The 15,392-nt window shown below is 47.4% G+C and overlaps 1 protein-coding gene across 1 annotated transcript in view; it reads left to right on the plus strand.

The window, feature by feature from the left end:
- Positions 1–4,472: 4,472 nt before the first annotated feature.
- The window catches only part of LOC133075201 (adhesion G-protein coupled receptor D1-like), a 72,419-nt gene continuing 61,499 nt past the window's right edge, over positions 4,473–15,392 (plus strand). The window contains exons 1-4 of the mRNA XM_061169265.1: positions 4,473–4,505; positions 4,738–4,926; positions 8,215–8,289; positions 9,445–9,481. Coding sequence (XP_061025248.1) covers positions 4,473–4,505; positions 4,738–4,926; positions 8,215–8,289; positions 9,445–9,481 — 334 coding nt within the window. The remainder of the gene's footprint in view (positions 4,506–4,737; positions 4,927–8,214; positions 8,290–9,444; positions 9,482–15,392) is intronic.

Genomic DNA, 15,392 nt, shown 5'->3' on the forward strand with positions numbered 1-15,392 from the left:
TGTAGACAGTATATGGTTTGGTCTTTCTATTTTACCGAGTCTGGGAATCTCTGTCTTTTATTTGATGTGTTCAGATCATCTAGATTCAATGCAATGACTGAGTAAAATCTATTCTCCTTGCTAGTTATTTTCCTTACTATTTTTTTGCCAGTTATTTTCTATTTGTTCCATCGGTCCTTCCTTCTCCCCTTAGCCCTTGTTTTTGGTCTGCTTTTGGATTAATTCAGAATTTGCTATGATTCCATTTTATGTATTATTATTAGCTTATTATTTATACCTCTATACCATTTTTTTCCAGTGGCTGTCCTAAGGTTTACTATACTTTTTTCCAGTGGTTACCTTAGGATATATTTCTTTAATAGGTCACATGCTACCTTCCAATCATATTATACCACTATGTGTAGTGCAGACCCCTCACAGCTGTGTACTCCCACTTTTCCCCTCCCTTCTTCTGTGACATTTTTCATACATTATACTTTTACATATGCTATCAACCTACAGCATATTCTACTCTTTTTTTGGACAATTTAGTTTTTATAGCAATTAAAAATAAGAAAAAAAGTCTTTCCTATTTATCTCAATTGTAACCATTTCTGGATAGATTCATTTCCTTGTGTAGATCCACGTTTCTGTCTAGTGGCCTATTGTTCTTTTACATTTCTAGCAGTGCTTGTCTGCTGGCAATGAAATCTTCCAATTTGTGTTTGTCTGAAAAAGTTTATTTCTCTTTCATTTTTAAAACTGAAGTATAGCTGACTTACAATATCATTAGTTTCAGGTGTACAACATGGCGATTTGATATTTTTATAGATTATACTCCATATAAGGATATTTAAAAATACTGGCTATATTCACTGTGCTGTACATTACATCCTTGTATCTTATTTATTTTATACATAGTAGTTTATACCTCTTGATCCCCTTCCTCCACTGCCATCCCCACTTGTAACCACTAGTTTGTTTTCTGTATTTATGAGTCTGTTTCTGTTTTGTTATATTTGCTCATTTGTTTTATTTTTTAGATTCCACATATAAGTAAAAAAATACAGTATTTGTCTTTTTCTGTCTGACTTATTTCACTGAGCACAATACCCTCTAGGTCCATCCAACTCACTTTTTTAAAGTGCAAAATTCAGTGGTTTTTAGTGTATTTGCAAGGTTGCGCAACCCCCTGCTGTCTAATTTCAGGACATTTTCATCGTCCCCCTGCCTCAAAGAAACTCTGTACCCAGGACCAGTCTCTCCTCACTCCCCTATTCTCAGCCTTTTCTTTCATTTTGAAAAATACCATTACTAGATGTAGAGTTCTGGGTTGCAGGATCCCTCTTCCCCCGCCCCAAATGCCAGATATTTCACTACATTGTCTTTTGACTTCCATAGTTTCTGATAAGAAGTGTACCGTAATTCTTGTCTTTGCTCCTCTGTATGTAATGTGTATTTTCCTCTTGCTGCCTTTGTGATTTCTCTTTTGATGTCATGTGTCTAGGGGTGTGCAGTGTGTTTATGTGGTGTGTGAGGTGTGTGTGTGCGTGTGGTGTGTTTGTGTGTATGTGCATGTGTGGTGTGTGTGCACGTGTGTGTATGTATGGTGTGATGTGTATGCATATGTGTGTGGTGTGTGTGTACACTTGTGTGGTGTGTTTGGGATTTATCTTTCTTGGGATTGTCTGAGCTTATTGGGTCTGTGGTTGAATGTATTCCATTATTTTCAAATATTCTTGGCTGTTAGCTTTTCAAACATGTTTTTCTGCCTCATTTTCTCACTTCTACTTCTGGAATTTCCACTATACATGTGTTAGAATATACACATATCAGAATATTGGGACGCTGCTCCTTCATGCTCTGGTTTATAAAAAATGTTCCTTTTTTTCACTTTGTGCTTCAGCTTGGATAATTTTAATCGACCTAGCACAGGGTTCACTGATTTCTTCCCTGCCTGTACTGAGTCTACTGATGAGCTCATGGCAGGAGTTTGATGTGTTATATGTTTTACTTTTAGCGGCAGCATTTCCATTTGACTCCTTCATATAATTTCCATCTTTCTGCAGAACTTTCCCTTTGTCCATATATGCTGTCACACTTTCCCACTAAAGCATTTAACATATTAGTCAGGGTTATTATTTGTAATTTTCTGACATAGTTTTGATTGTTTTGTCTCTAGACAGTGTGTTGGTTTTTCTTGCTATTTTTGTGTGTCATACTTTTAGAATAAATGCTGGGCATCAGGTGTAAAACAGTGGAGACTGAGGTCAACAGTATTCATGCCAGGAAATGGGTACAGCTCTTTTCTGCTAGGCCATTAGTGTGTGTGTGTGTGTGTGCGTGCATGCACTGGTGCACACATGTGCTTGTGCATGTGTGGAAAGGCATGTATGTGCAAGTATGCATGTGTGCATGCATGTATAAACATGTATTTTAATGCATGAGTATGCACTACGTGTCTATGCATGTTATGCATGTGCGTGTATGCCTGTGTGTGCATGTGTGAGCACGTTTGCCTGTGCATGTGTGCAGTGTGCATGTGGGCGTGAGTGCACACACATGCGTGTATGTGTGTGCACACATGTGTGCATGCATGTGTGCACGTGTGTGTATGTGTGTGTATGCCTGTGTGTGCATGTGTGAGCACGTTTGCCTGTGCATGTGTGCAGTGTGCATGTGGGCGTGAGTGCACACACATGCGTGTATGTGTGTGCACACATGTGTGCATGCATGTGTGTGCACGTGTGTGTGTGTATGTGTGTGTATGCCTGTGTGTGCATGTGTGAGCACGTTTGCCTGTGCATGTGTGCAGTGTGCATGTGGGCGTGAGTGCACACACATGCGTGTATATGTGTGCACACATGTGTGCATGCATGTGTGCACGTGTACGTGTGTATGTGTGTGTATGCCTTGTGTGTGCATGGGTGAGCACATGCTTGCTTGTGTCTGTGCATGTGTGCAATACACGTGTGTCTATGTATATGTGTATGTGTGTGTATATGCAATATGTGTATGCCTGTGTGCATGGGTATGCATGTTAAGTCAGTCTGGTCGGGAGTAGAGCTGGCTTGGGTTCTGTCGGCATGGTTACCATCAGTGCTGCACGGGCTTCAGACTCCTCTGGCGTAGCCTTGCGCCTGGGGTGGGGTTGGTTCGGCAGAGGGAGCCCCTCAGTGTCCTTGCCCCACTCTCAGTTCCAGGCCTTTCTCGCCAGCCAGGGCAGCTCCCCATGCTCTCGCCTCTCCATTACCAGGGTGCTCAGTCCTGCCAGCCTGGAAGTGGGACGGCGGGAATTCTGTTTCCCTGGTCAGCCTCAGGTTCAGGTGGCCTGAGTTCCTGCATCTCGGGTGGATGTCCCCAGTGGCTTTGCCCCTCTCCCAGTACAAAGGGATCTCTCTGCCCCTCTCTGGGGACAGAGGGTGGTGTCTCCCCTTCCTCCAGCTGCACAGGTTCTTCCCAGTGCCCTGGGGTGCAGTGTTGGCTGTCCTTCTACAGCAACTTCAGGCCTTTGGTGCCTGGGGGAGAAGGTCCAGGCAGGCGTCATGCCTTCGCAGTGGCGGCCACTCACTTCTCTGGTGAGCCCTGTTGAGAGGTTGCCTCCAGGCTCCCACCTGCCACCCTCGTCCTCTGAGCACCTGCTGGGGTCATGGAGAAGGGCCTGGGGTGGGGTGTGAACTCCCCTGTGTCTGCAGTAGCCGAGGGCTGTGTGCTCTCACCTAGCCCACCTTGGCCTTTCCAAATTCATTGCAATTCTTTTGCTGAATTCTCCTTACTGGCTTGGGCCCCGTTTCCCCCATGCCCTGCCTCGTGTGAGCCAACACTCATGCCCTCCTCTCCTTAGAGGGGTCTGCCGTTTCAGACCACATTTAAGGCTGCGTGGTTTTCCTGACCTCTGCTTGCTAATGGACTCAAGAAAAGTCATGAGTTTGTAGATTTGGAGGCTGCTCTTGTTGTGAAGCGGGTAATGCTCTTTCCAGCTTTCCGTGTCCTCAGAGAAAAAGCTTGGGTTTCCATTCCCATGACTGCAGGAGAGCTGCTCCATCTCTTCTTATCACTTCTATGCTCCGGCCAGAAAAAAGGTCAAGGTCAGCAGGCTTCAGGAAGAGCAGAGATCAAAAGCGTTTTCTCGAAGCCTGTGCCGCAGACGTCCGCCTCTATCTCGCTGTGTGTAGCCCCCTGGCCACCCCAGCTGAAAGGGAAGCGACCGTTTTTAACTCAGATTACGGGCACCCAAATACACTTGGGATACTGCCTGGGGAGAAGGGAGAGACTGGATTTGGGGCAGGGAGTGAGCCACGTCTGCCAGGCACAGTCTTCTTAAGACCTTCCTCCCCAGCTCAACAATTTCTCAAGCTTTTACCCCTCACCTCCTCTTTGGAGACGGGATGAAAGCTATGGACACTCTCCCCGCAGAAGTTCATGTGTGTGCCTTCAAAAGAGTTGTGCATGCGACTTCAGGGCATTCTGTGACTCCATGAAGCTGTGCACGAATGTCGGGACCCATGGAACCGTCACCCCTGATGGTCGGTCTTATCCTTGGTTCTCCAGAAGCAGAGCCTGGGGTTGACATGTGTGTGTAGTTTTCTTGGGAGCCGATTCTAGGGGCAACGGTGTTTCCAGGGGGAGTACGACAGGCAGGTGGGAAAGTCAACTCAAGGAGCTGTCACTGAGCTGCCGTTCCTGGAGTGGAAGAGAAGGAGAGGGTGTCTATCCACTGAGTCCTGAGCCTCACTGGTCAGGGCTGCTCCCTGGCAGCAAGGCCCCTGTTTCTGGGTGCTGATGCATGCGGCTGCATGGGGACCCCCGGGCGTCCCACCTGCCGCCGAGTGGGAGAGGCCCCTGGCAGAGACACACCGTGGGGAGGGAAGCGCGGAGGCTGGTGTGGGGCTGAGCGTCCCAGCGCGTCTGGAAGGAGAAGTGAGGCTGCCCGCCGGCCGGGCAGTGGTGAGGGGAGGGTCTGGTACACAGGCCAGCCAAGCGCCGCCTCTCTCTGCCTTCTCCCTCCCCTCCTGCCCTGCTGCCTCCTGTGCCTACACAGTCACTGAATGACAAACGACTGCAGCTTCTCAAATTCACCCCATTCACCAGACCTCCGATGGCAAGCGACAGAAACTAAGCTCAGACTTACTCCGGGGAAACAGGAATGGATCGGTGCCTCTCCGCGAAAACTGCCCCTGTATCTCAGGTCCAGGAGCTCAGCAGACACCATCGAATCTCTTAGCTCAGTCTGTCCGTTCTTTCTACTCTTTGTAGAGGCAAAGTGGGCATGGGCAGCCTTAAGTGAAGATCCTTGGGGGTCAGCAGCGCCACTGGGGGAGGGGAGCCTCCTCTCTTCCAGGGCGGGTATATTAGCCCCGGGAAGGCGCTGATTAGAGCCGAGGAGGACGCGTGACACGTCTGGTCAATTGCAGGCCCGGGACGCGCCGAGGTGCTGCAGGGGTCCCGCCCACCCCGTGACCATCTGCCCACCCTGTGACCATCTGCCCACCCCGTGACCATCTGCCCACCGGACGGAAGCACGTGGCTGGTGTAGGAAGCACCCTGCAGAGGAAAACCCCCACGTTTGTCTCCACAGCAGGGGAAAGCGGGGCGCTGGGCCGATGGTTTGTTGAGGGATGTGTGGCATCTGGGGAGGTGTAGCTGGGGGAGATGAGAACCGGGCGCTAAGAACTCAGCGTCCTCACAGCCTGGCCGGCGCTCCCAGCACCTGGGAGGCTCTACAGCGCTCTTCCTGAGGTCCAGGCTGTCCGTCTCGGCCGGCAGACACGTATCCAGTTGTGGGTGAATAATCCACTTATGCCCCCGTCTTCAGCTGGCTTCACACTTTGCTTCATCCCTGTAAAACTTTATTGAATAGAGCCTAATTGGAATTTAAGTTTCCTTTTATTTTTTTTTTCAGCTTTATCACGGTATAATTGACAAAATTGTAATAATATATACAAGGTGTGCAACGTGATGATTTGATATACATATATATATACACTGTGAAAGGACTCCCACAGCAGAGCTAATTAACGCATCCGTCACCTCTCACCTCACATATTTATCTTTTATTTGTTTTTGATGAGAACACAAATTCTACTCTGTTACTTTGTTGAAATTGCAAATTTCAATTACACGGTACAGTATTACCCATTATAGTCACTATGTTATACATAGATCCTCGGACCTATTCATCTTTTCACTTCATTTTATTTATTTTTTGTTTTTTAAAAAAGATTTTTATTTGTTTATTTATTTAGGCCACGCTGGGTCTTAGTTGCAGCACGTGGGATCTTCGTCACGGCATGCATGTGGGATCTAGTTCCCCGACCAGGGATCGAACCCAGGCCCCCTGCCTTGGGAGCACGGAGTCTTACCCACTGGACCACCAGGGAAGTCCCTTCATCTTTTTTTTTTTTTTTAATTTATTTATTTGGTTGCCCTGGGTCTTAGTTGCAGCAGGCGGGCTCCTTAGTTGTGGCATGCGAAATCTTAGTTGCGGCATGCATGTGGGATTTAGTTCCCTGACCAGGGATTGGACCCAGGCCTCCTACATTGGGAGCATGGAGTCTTATCCACTGTACCACCAGGGAAGTCCCCCCTTCTCTTTTGAAAAAAAATTTTTTAAATTATAATTGATTTACAGTGTTGTATTAGTTTCTGCTGTACAGCAAAGTGAATCACTTATACATATACATCTATCCACTCTTTTTTAGATTCTTTTCCCATATAGGCCATTTCAGAGTATTGAGTAGGGTTCCCTGTGCTCTACAGTAGGTCCCCATTAGTTCTCTATGTTATACATAGTAGTGTGTGTGTGTGTCAATCCCAATCTCCCCATCTATCCCTCCCCCCCCCCCACCTTTCCCCACTGGTAACCGTAAGTTCACTCTCTAAGTATGTGAGTCTGTTTCTGTTTTGTAAATAAGTTCATTTATACCCTTTTTTTAGATTCCGCATATAAGCGAGATCATATGTTTGTCTTTCTCTGTCTGACTTACTTCACTCAGTATGACAATCTCTAGGTTGGTGGTGATTTTTATGGTTAAAAAAGGAACAAACCAGCGTGGTTGGGTCTCGGTGATGGGAGAGGTCCATTTAATTAGCAATCTGTCTAATTCTTGGTAAATTAAGACCTGGACTAAGAAAAATCTGCGTCTGCTGTCCCTCCTCATGCATCTTTCTCTTTCCTCCGGAGGGAGGCAACAGGAGGGACAGAAAACTGGTGAAATGCGGAGATAAAAGTTGTAAATTACTTTCCCCTTAGGCGATCAGCCTAGGCGGCAGGATAAAGGTGGCAATTACCACAGTGGAATTCACCATTTTTTTCAAGTGTGGAAGAGATAGAGAAACATGCACATGAATTTCTGGAGCCCTGCTGAAGCTGTGCAGCGTGGTTCAGGCTATCAGATCATCTGGAAGGTTGTGGGCTGCAGGCACAAGTTAAAAGTAATCACTTCACGGTTTTGACATCACATTTTTTTCTCCCCCATGGAGACTGGAGGTCATTTTCTTATCCTCTTTAGGAAGTACTTGGACTCAGGGCTCTGTTCCCATTTAACATCAGGACAAAGGAGCTAATAATATTAGCTAACATTTAATGGGTGTTATTTTCTACTTTATAATAATAATAATCACAGCTAACATTTATTGAGTGACATTTTTTCTTTGCAAAAAATAGCTAGCATTTATGGAGTGCTACGTATTTTCCAAGCGCTGCTTTGAGAACCTTGTATGTATCATCTCATTTCTTGTTACAACTCTATGGAGCGGAAACGATTACCTCCATTTTACAGAGGAGGAATATGAAACAGAGAGGTTCAGTAACTTGCCTAAGAGCACACAGCCAGTAAGCATTGGAGATGGTACAGTGAGGTAAGTGTTATTTAAATCACATAGCACATTATAGCAGTGATTATAATCACGCATGCATGTGTGTGTGTGTGGACATGTATGCAGTATAGATAAAGTTTTGGTCTCTAGTAAAGTGGGCTGAGGCTGGCTAAGGGCCTGACGCTTTACTATCACCTTGAGCAGCGGTCCCCAACCTTTTTGGCACCAGGGACCGGTTTCGTGGAAGACAGTTTTTCCACAGACCAGGGGAGGCGGGGTGAGGGGCTAGGGGTGAGGTGGAGAGGGTGGGGGGAATGCTCAGGTGGTAATGTGAGCGATGGGGAGCGATGGGGTGCGGCAGAGGAGGCCTCACTCGCCCGCCGCTCCCCTCCTGCTGTGCGGCCTGGTTCCTAACAGGCCACGGACCAGGACCCGTCCACGGCCCGGGAGCTGGGGACCCGTGACCTTGAGAACACTACCCTGGATGCTGTGGTGGGCTGTGGGGATTGGTGTAATCGCCTAGTGCACCTTGTAAATAGTTTCATTCGTCTCTGAAAGGGTTAAAGAGAAAACGTGGCCAGCATCACGTAGAGGGCACGAGGGTGCGGTGTATTTTCTTCTTCCATCCCTAAGTCACCTTCCTTCTCTCTCTGGGCAAACAAGGCTCCGCTCTAAACAGAGTTTACGGTCTGTTGTACGTTTTGTATTTATTAATATTTCTGCTGACTGTGAGGCGCTGGTGGAAGGTAGCTAACGTATGTATGCGCCCCGTGTCTGTCTGCTCTGCTTCTGAACCTCAGACCCTGAAAGTAATTCCCCGTGGTTCTTAACAGACTGGTGTTAGGACCCAGGAAGGACACAGCAGCCGCGGGATATAAATAGAGAAGCAGAACAGAACAAAGTTTGAGGAGAGAGCCTTACATCCCTCACTCTCTCCACCCCAAGCGCTGGGGGACAGACAGACGGACGAGGTGTAAGCCTGAGTCACACCAGGAGGACTCGGGCAGCAACGCACCAGCCCAGGAGCCCGAGGGAGCGCCAGACACAATTCCTCCCACTTCCAGGAAAAAGAGAAACTTCCAACTCCGAACCTGGGTGGATGCCACTGGAGACTCTTGACAGAAACAGAAAACCGTGAGGGACCCACGATCACCCCCTGAGCCTCGGCGCTGCAGTCACAGCCCTGGATTGCTTCTCGGGAGCTGGGATCGGAAGCTGCCTTTCTCCTCCCTGAGTCCCCGTGCCGGTCTGATCGTTCTCATGTGTTTATTGATCACCGAAGACCCTTGAGTCTGGAGACGAAGACGAAACACCCATTAACTCTCACGACCCTCTGCCTTAACTCTCTGCAGTTCACAAACTCTAGTGAAACAGGTTTTCTTCTTTCTGGAACCTGTGAAAATGTCCCTTTCCCAAGGGAGTAAAAGTTAAAGGCGCCACTTTGTCACAGACCCTCAGGAATTCTGCTTGGATCACATTTTCACCTCCGAAAAAACCATGAGGAAGCTGCTGCCTCTTTGCTGCTGGCACTCCTGGCTGCTGTTATTTTACTGTGATTTTCAGGTAATGTCCCCAGGTGGTGCTCACTGAGACGGGACGCGCCGGGAGGTTCCCTGCATGTCTTACAATGTGGTGTTTTGTGTGCAGGTGCACGGAGCCGACACCAGGTCACAAGCCCATCCAGGTAAGTAAGGTGGCTTCCCTCCTGGTCTGCTCACTACCTGCTCTCCCTGCCCAGCCCGGGGTCTGGAAGCAGTTTGCTTGTTTGTCTCTAAGGCTGTGGGCGAGAGGCCCTTCTTGGGCTCCTCTGGCCCCGCCAGCTGTCCTGGCACCTTGTCCCGTGGGTCACTCATCGTCCTCCACCTCCATCTTGGGGAAGCAGGTCTCTCCGCGCCCGGATGCTTCTGGTTCTGGGGCATTCAGGAAACGGAGTGTTCACCGGTGAAGCATCTTCTGTCTCTTACTTACATCATGTGTCTCCAGCACAGATTCACTTGAGCTGACTTAGAGCATCCCCCCTTCCCCGCATCGCCCTGTTCTGTCCCTATCCCTCCGACGGGAGCTTGAGTCCTCCATTCCCTCCGAGGAATCCCCTCGCCCATCCGGCTGGGTCCGCTTTTCCTTTGCCCTCCTGAGTCCTCAGTCTGGAAGCACCACCCTGAGGCTTTCCTCGGGGAGGATAGAGGAGACGTGAAAACTTCCCTTGCCCCTTCCCAGAGGGGGAGGCCTGCGTGACGGTGACGGGAATTCGCTTTGCCGGCCCTTGTTCCCGTTTGCTGCTCGGCTGGCATGCGCGTGGTAGAGGGGACCCTACACTAACGTCCCCAAGTCCTTGCTTGGGAGCCCGGAGGACAACCCCGGCCTGGGGGTGAGCGTGCCTCTGGCCACGATGACTGTCATGGGCAGCCCTGCCGACTCCACGACCCACCAGAGATGGCGGGTGCAGCACCCCCGGCCCCATCCAGGTGGGAAGCCAGTTCCCAGGAGCCGGCTCCGGTCTGGTGGGGGCACCAGAGCCGTGCTGGGCGAAGGTAGACGAGGGGTGGGGCTCTGTCCTCTTTGGAGTGACGCGGCCGTCGCGGTGGGTGCTGGAGCACCCCGCCATCGCTGCCACCTCCACCTGCCGTCTCAGTGGTACAGGGGCTGCCGTGTCTCTTTCATCCACATGTTTAAGTTCAATCGTCGGTTGAAAAGGGCGTGAGGGCGGTGGATTTCCATAGGCTCCCCTTTCCTTAGCCAAAACGCTGAATGAAGGATTTGGGGATAAATAGATCAACTAGCATCGCATCAAACGGGGGCCGTTCGTGCCCTGTCGCTAGCTCACAGCTCACGCTGGTTTCCCGGGAGAGATGTGTGTGGCCAGGAAGGCGACAAGGCAGCCCTAGGCCCCCGGCCGCAGTCAGGGTGGGCAGGGAAGCTGTAGGGTGTTTGCCATGTGGTCCCTTGGCCACATCGCGGTCCCCCAGTTCCACCCACGGCCACTGGCATCCTTGACCCTTAGCTTCAAGGAGTGGCTTGAACTCAGTCTTGGTTCCGTAGAGAAACTGCTCCTCTTGCATTCTAATTTAGGGTAGAAGAAACATTTCTTGATCAACTAACTACCTCAGAGAAATAATAATAAAACTGACAATCATAGAAATGTTACTAAAAAGGAGCAATGTGCACCGAGGCCTGGGTGGAAAGCTGGAGTGCAGGGAGTTTGGGGTCTTAAGCTGCCCTGTCAGCAGCGCTCTGTAGCTGCGAGAGATTCCTCCTCGTCGAATCCTCCCGTCTCCAGCAACCTCTCTTTCTTCTTGTTCTCCCCACCCCACTTTTTAATTTTATTTTAATTAAAAAATTTTTTATTACTCTTTATTGGAGTAGAGGTGCTTTACAATGTGGTGTTGGTTTCTGCTGTACAGCAAAGTGAATCAGCTACATGTATACACATAGCCCCTCCTTTTTGGATTTCCTTCCCATGTAGGTCACCACAGAGCACGGAGTCGGGTTCCCTGTGCTGTACAGTAGGTTCTCATTACTTATCTATTTTATACATAGTATCAATAGTGTGTGTATGTCAATCCCAATCTCCCAGTTCCTCCCACCCCCTCTCCCGCCTTGGTCACCCCACATTTTTAAATCTTTATTTCCTTTTCTTCCTCCCGCCTTCCTTCCTTTTTAGAATAAAGATGAAGGCTGATATTTATTGAACACCTAGGTGTTTTTTTGTTTTTATTTTATACCCTATGGACGAAACCCTATTGCTTCCTCTCCTTCCCCCCTTCCCCCCTTCCTTCCTTCCTTCCTTGTTTCCCTCCTTCTCTCCTTCTCTCTCCTTTTCTTTCCTGTCATCCTTTCTCCCTTATTTTCTTCCTCTCCCTCCTCCTCCCCCAGTCCTTTTATTTTGTCTTCTCTTCCTACTCAATCCCCTTTCCTGCTGAAAAGTCTGACCCCTGCCATCTGTGCACCATCAGCACCTGGGAGGCCTGGTGCATTTCCGCTTCTGACCTCGGAAGCCTGCAGCATCCTGAGGGGAGCCCCAGTGGAGGAAGCCTGATTCCCAGGACTTCCGCCCAAGGGCATCCGCCTAGGCACACAGTGAATGAACGTGCAGAGACCCTGTTCCCAATGGGAAGAAATTTGGAAGCACCCTGAATACCCATCAGTGTGGGAAAGGCTACATAAATTGTAGCATTTTATTCTAAGGAGCACGAAGCGGTAAATAGAAATGCCAATATGATGGTGTACTGGGTGCTTTGACGTAGATTCCATACCGTCCCCCCCCAGTGCCTTGAAGCAGCTTTCTCAGCCTCCAGGTGAGGAAGTGTTTCTTCCCAAGAGTACGTGCTCTGCCCAAGCTCCCAGCGCTAATAAGACATAGTGGTAACTAAGGACTCACAAATTTGGAGGGAGCTGGGGGTGGTCAGACTCATACAGAGGTTGTTGAAGATGAGAACAGCGTGGTCAGCCCAGTGCGGGAGGTATGCACGGGAGGTTTGGTGAGCCGGGGTCCCCAGTAGAGGCTGGACCCTTAGTGTCCTGAAGGGCAACCACACCAAAGCTTCCTTTCTAAGGTTCTAGGAGGAGTAGTAAGCATTTCCTGGTTTCTCGGTATGGTACCCAGCCCTGTGCCTTACAGATACTAGGTGCTCAGTAAATATCTGTTGGCTGGATGATGCACTGTCAGTTGAAGATTTGCTGGTTGTCTGGTGAGCTGAGTCCCTGACGACAGCCAGCCTGCGTGATTTTAACACCCAGCTGGGGGTTTTGGCTTCGTTTTCTGTCTTGCCTCTCTATACTAGCCCAGGTAACTCGATATTTTCCTGGTCTTTATCTCTACCGCATAGATAGGTATTTAGTTTCATCAGTAATTGGAAAACAACTTCAAATCATTTCGAGCATTTGTGTGTTTTGTGACTGTGGACTGTCATTTTGTGCCAAACTATAGCATGTTGTTGGAAGGACCACCAGGGGCTATTCTAGCCCACCTCCCCATTCGAGAGTTGATGGAGGTGAGACCCAGAGAGGGGAAACTGGGGACTCCATCCCACACCTGGATCCTTTTCTCTGGCCCCAGGCTGCCCGATTTCTTGCTCTGGCCCTGAGGACAGTGCTAGGAAGCTGTGTTGGTGGATAAATCTAAATCCATAAATGGCAATGGCCAAGAAATTGCACATCACTTAAAAAAAGTTTATAAACATGCCTTTTACAGATAACTTTTGTAATGAGGGGACTTAATAAACCATGTCGTTATCCAGAAGTTTCCTGGCCCTGGGGTACACAGAGTGGCTGGTTCTATTTCCAGGAGATGGGGGCAGCTCACCTCATTGGCCCCATTTAGATGGCAAGGAGGCTAACACAGGTGATTATAGTAATTATAATTCCCATAGTTATGTAGTGGGTTTTTTCCCTGTGTGAATCAATTGTCTGTTCCCTTTATTTATTTTTATTTTTTAATTGAGCTATAACTGGCATGTAAAATTAATAATGAGTTTCAGGTGTACAACATCATGATTTGGTATTTGTATATATCGTGCAATGGTCAGCACAGTAAGTCTAGTTAACATCCGTCACCAACATCGTGTTGTATCGTTTATAAAGGACCCTCAGGGTCACTAGGTCTTGGTAGGAACTTCATTCTTCATCGTCCTAGTGCAAACACAAAAGTGTTTATGATATAATTTTTAAAAATAATGTTTATACACTATTGAACAAATGGAAATTTGGCATTTAGAGATTGGGGAGCATCAGAATTACATAGTCTTTCTAGGTTTATTCTTTTATTTATTCATTATTGCAATTTCATCATTCATTCCACCTATATCGTTTTTTAAAGAATTAATTGCTAACATTAAAATCTGGGGGAGAGTTCAAATGCAAAAACCTAGATTTCTGACACACACATACACACACGCATACACACACCAGGCTGTGTTTTAGACACGGGGCTAAGGTGCAAATAGAACAAATTCTCTGCACTCAAGTCGCTAAGAGTCTGGTATAGGAGACAGAAAACAAACAAATATACTAACAAAAACTTTCAAATTATAGTGTAAACCCCACGACAAGACAAAACAAAGCATTGGGAGAAAGAGTGGATGGTGGTGGTGATGAGGGGTGATCAGGGCAGGCCTCTTGGAGGGGGTGTCCTGAGGGCAGAGGCTTGAATGACAGAGTCGGTTATGCACAGCGAGAGAAGAGCAGGGGGGACAGCCGGCGAGTCCCACTGTGGAATGAGCTTGGTGTGTCATGGGCCAGGCAGGAGGGGTCCAAGATCTGCCCAAATTGGCAGGGACCAATTTTCCTCTGTGTGGTGTAGATTTCTGTTGAATAAAATCAGTGGACACGTATTGCCCTACACAGATTCAAGGGGTGAGGGCTTCCCTTTACTGACACACAGAGTAAGTGACAGGGAAGGGATGGAATGGGGAAATCTGGAATAAAAGCTGAAAAGGAAAAATTAAAGGTTTTATTAACTTTTCTTTTTGAATACTGATACCCCTCTCTCCCTCCCTCCCCCTCTCTCTCACCAAACTGGATCAACAAAACATTAAGTATGGATGAGAAATTATTGCTGAAGAACTGATTTTGAAAAAAATTATTTTATTGAAGTATAGTTGATTTACAATGTGTGTTAGTTTCTGCTGTACAGCAAAGTGATTCAGTTATACATATATATTCTTTTACATATTCTTTTCTATTACGGTTTAATCACAGGATATTGAATAGAGTTCTCTGTGCTGTACAGTAGGACCTTGTTTTTTATCCATTCTATGTATGATAGTTTGCATCTGCTAATCCCAAACTCCCAATCCATCCCTCCCCCACTCCCCCTCCCCCTTGGCAACTACAGGTCTGTTCTCTATGTCTGTGATTCTGTTTCTGTTTCATAGATAAGTTCATTTGTGTCATTTTTTTAGATTCCACATATAAGTAATATCATACGATATTTGTCTTTCTCTTTCTGACTGACTTCACTTAGTATGATAATCTCTAGGTCCATCCATGTTGCTGCAAATGACATTATTTCATTCTTTTTTTATGGCTGAGTAATATTCCATTGTGTGTGTGTGTGTGTGTGTGTGTGTGTATCACATCTTCTTTATCCATTCATCTGTTGATGGACACCTAGGTTGCTTCCATGTCCTGGCCATTGTAAATAGTGCTGCAATGAACACTGGGGTGCATGTATCTTTTCAAATTAGTTTTCTCCAGATATATGACCAGGAGTGGGATCGCTGGATCATTTGGTAAATCTATTTTTAGATTTTTAAGGAAGCTTCATACTGATTTCCATAGTGGCTGCACCAATTTACATTCCCACCAACAGTGTAGGAGGATTCGCTTTTCTCCACACCCTCTCCAGCATTTATTATTTGTAGGCTTTTTGATGATGGCCATTCTGACCGGTATGAGGTGGTACCTCATTGTAGTTTTGATTTGCATTTCTCTAATAATTAGCAAAGTTGAGCATCTTTAGTAGATATTTTTATGATTTTTGAGTTTTTTAAAAATCAAGAATAGGTTAAGTCCTTCAGTTTTTCAAGGGTTCTTTTATATCCGTTAGCATGATTTTATTGTTTTCTTCATGAGAATGTTGTATAGTTCTTATTCTT

The sequence above is a fragment of the Eubalaena glacialis genome, chromosome 15 (genome assembly GCF_028564815.1).
Source record: "Eubalaena glacialis isolate mEubGla1 chromosome 15, mEubGla1.1.hap2.+ XY, whole genome shotgun sequence".
Taxonomy (NCBI): Eukaryota; Metazoa; Chordata; class Mammalia; order Artiodactyla; family Balaenidae; genus Eubalaena; species Eubalaena glacialis.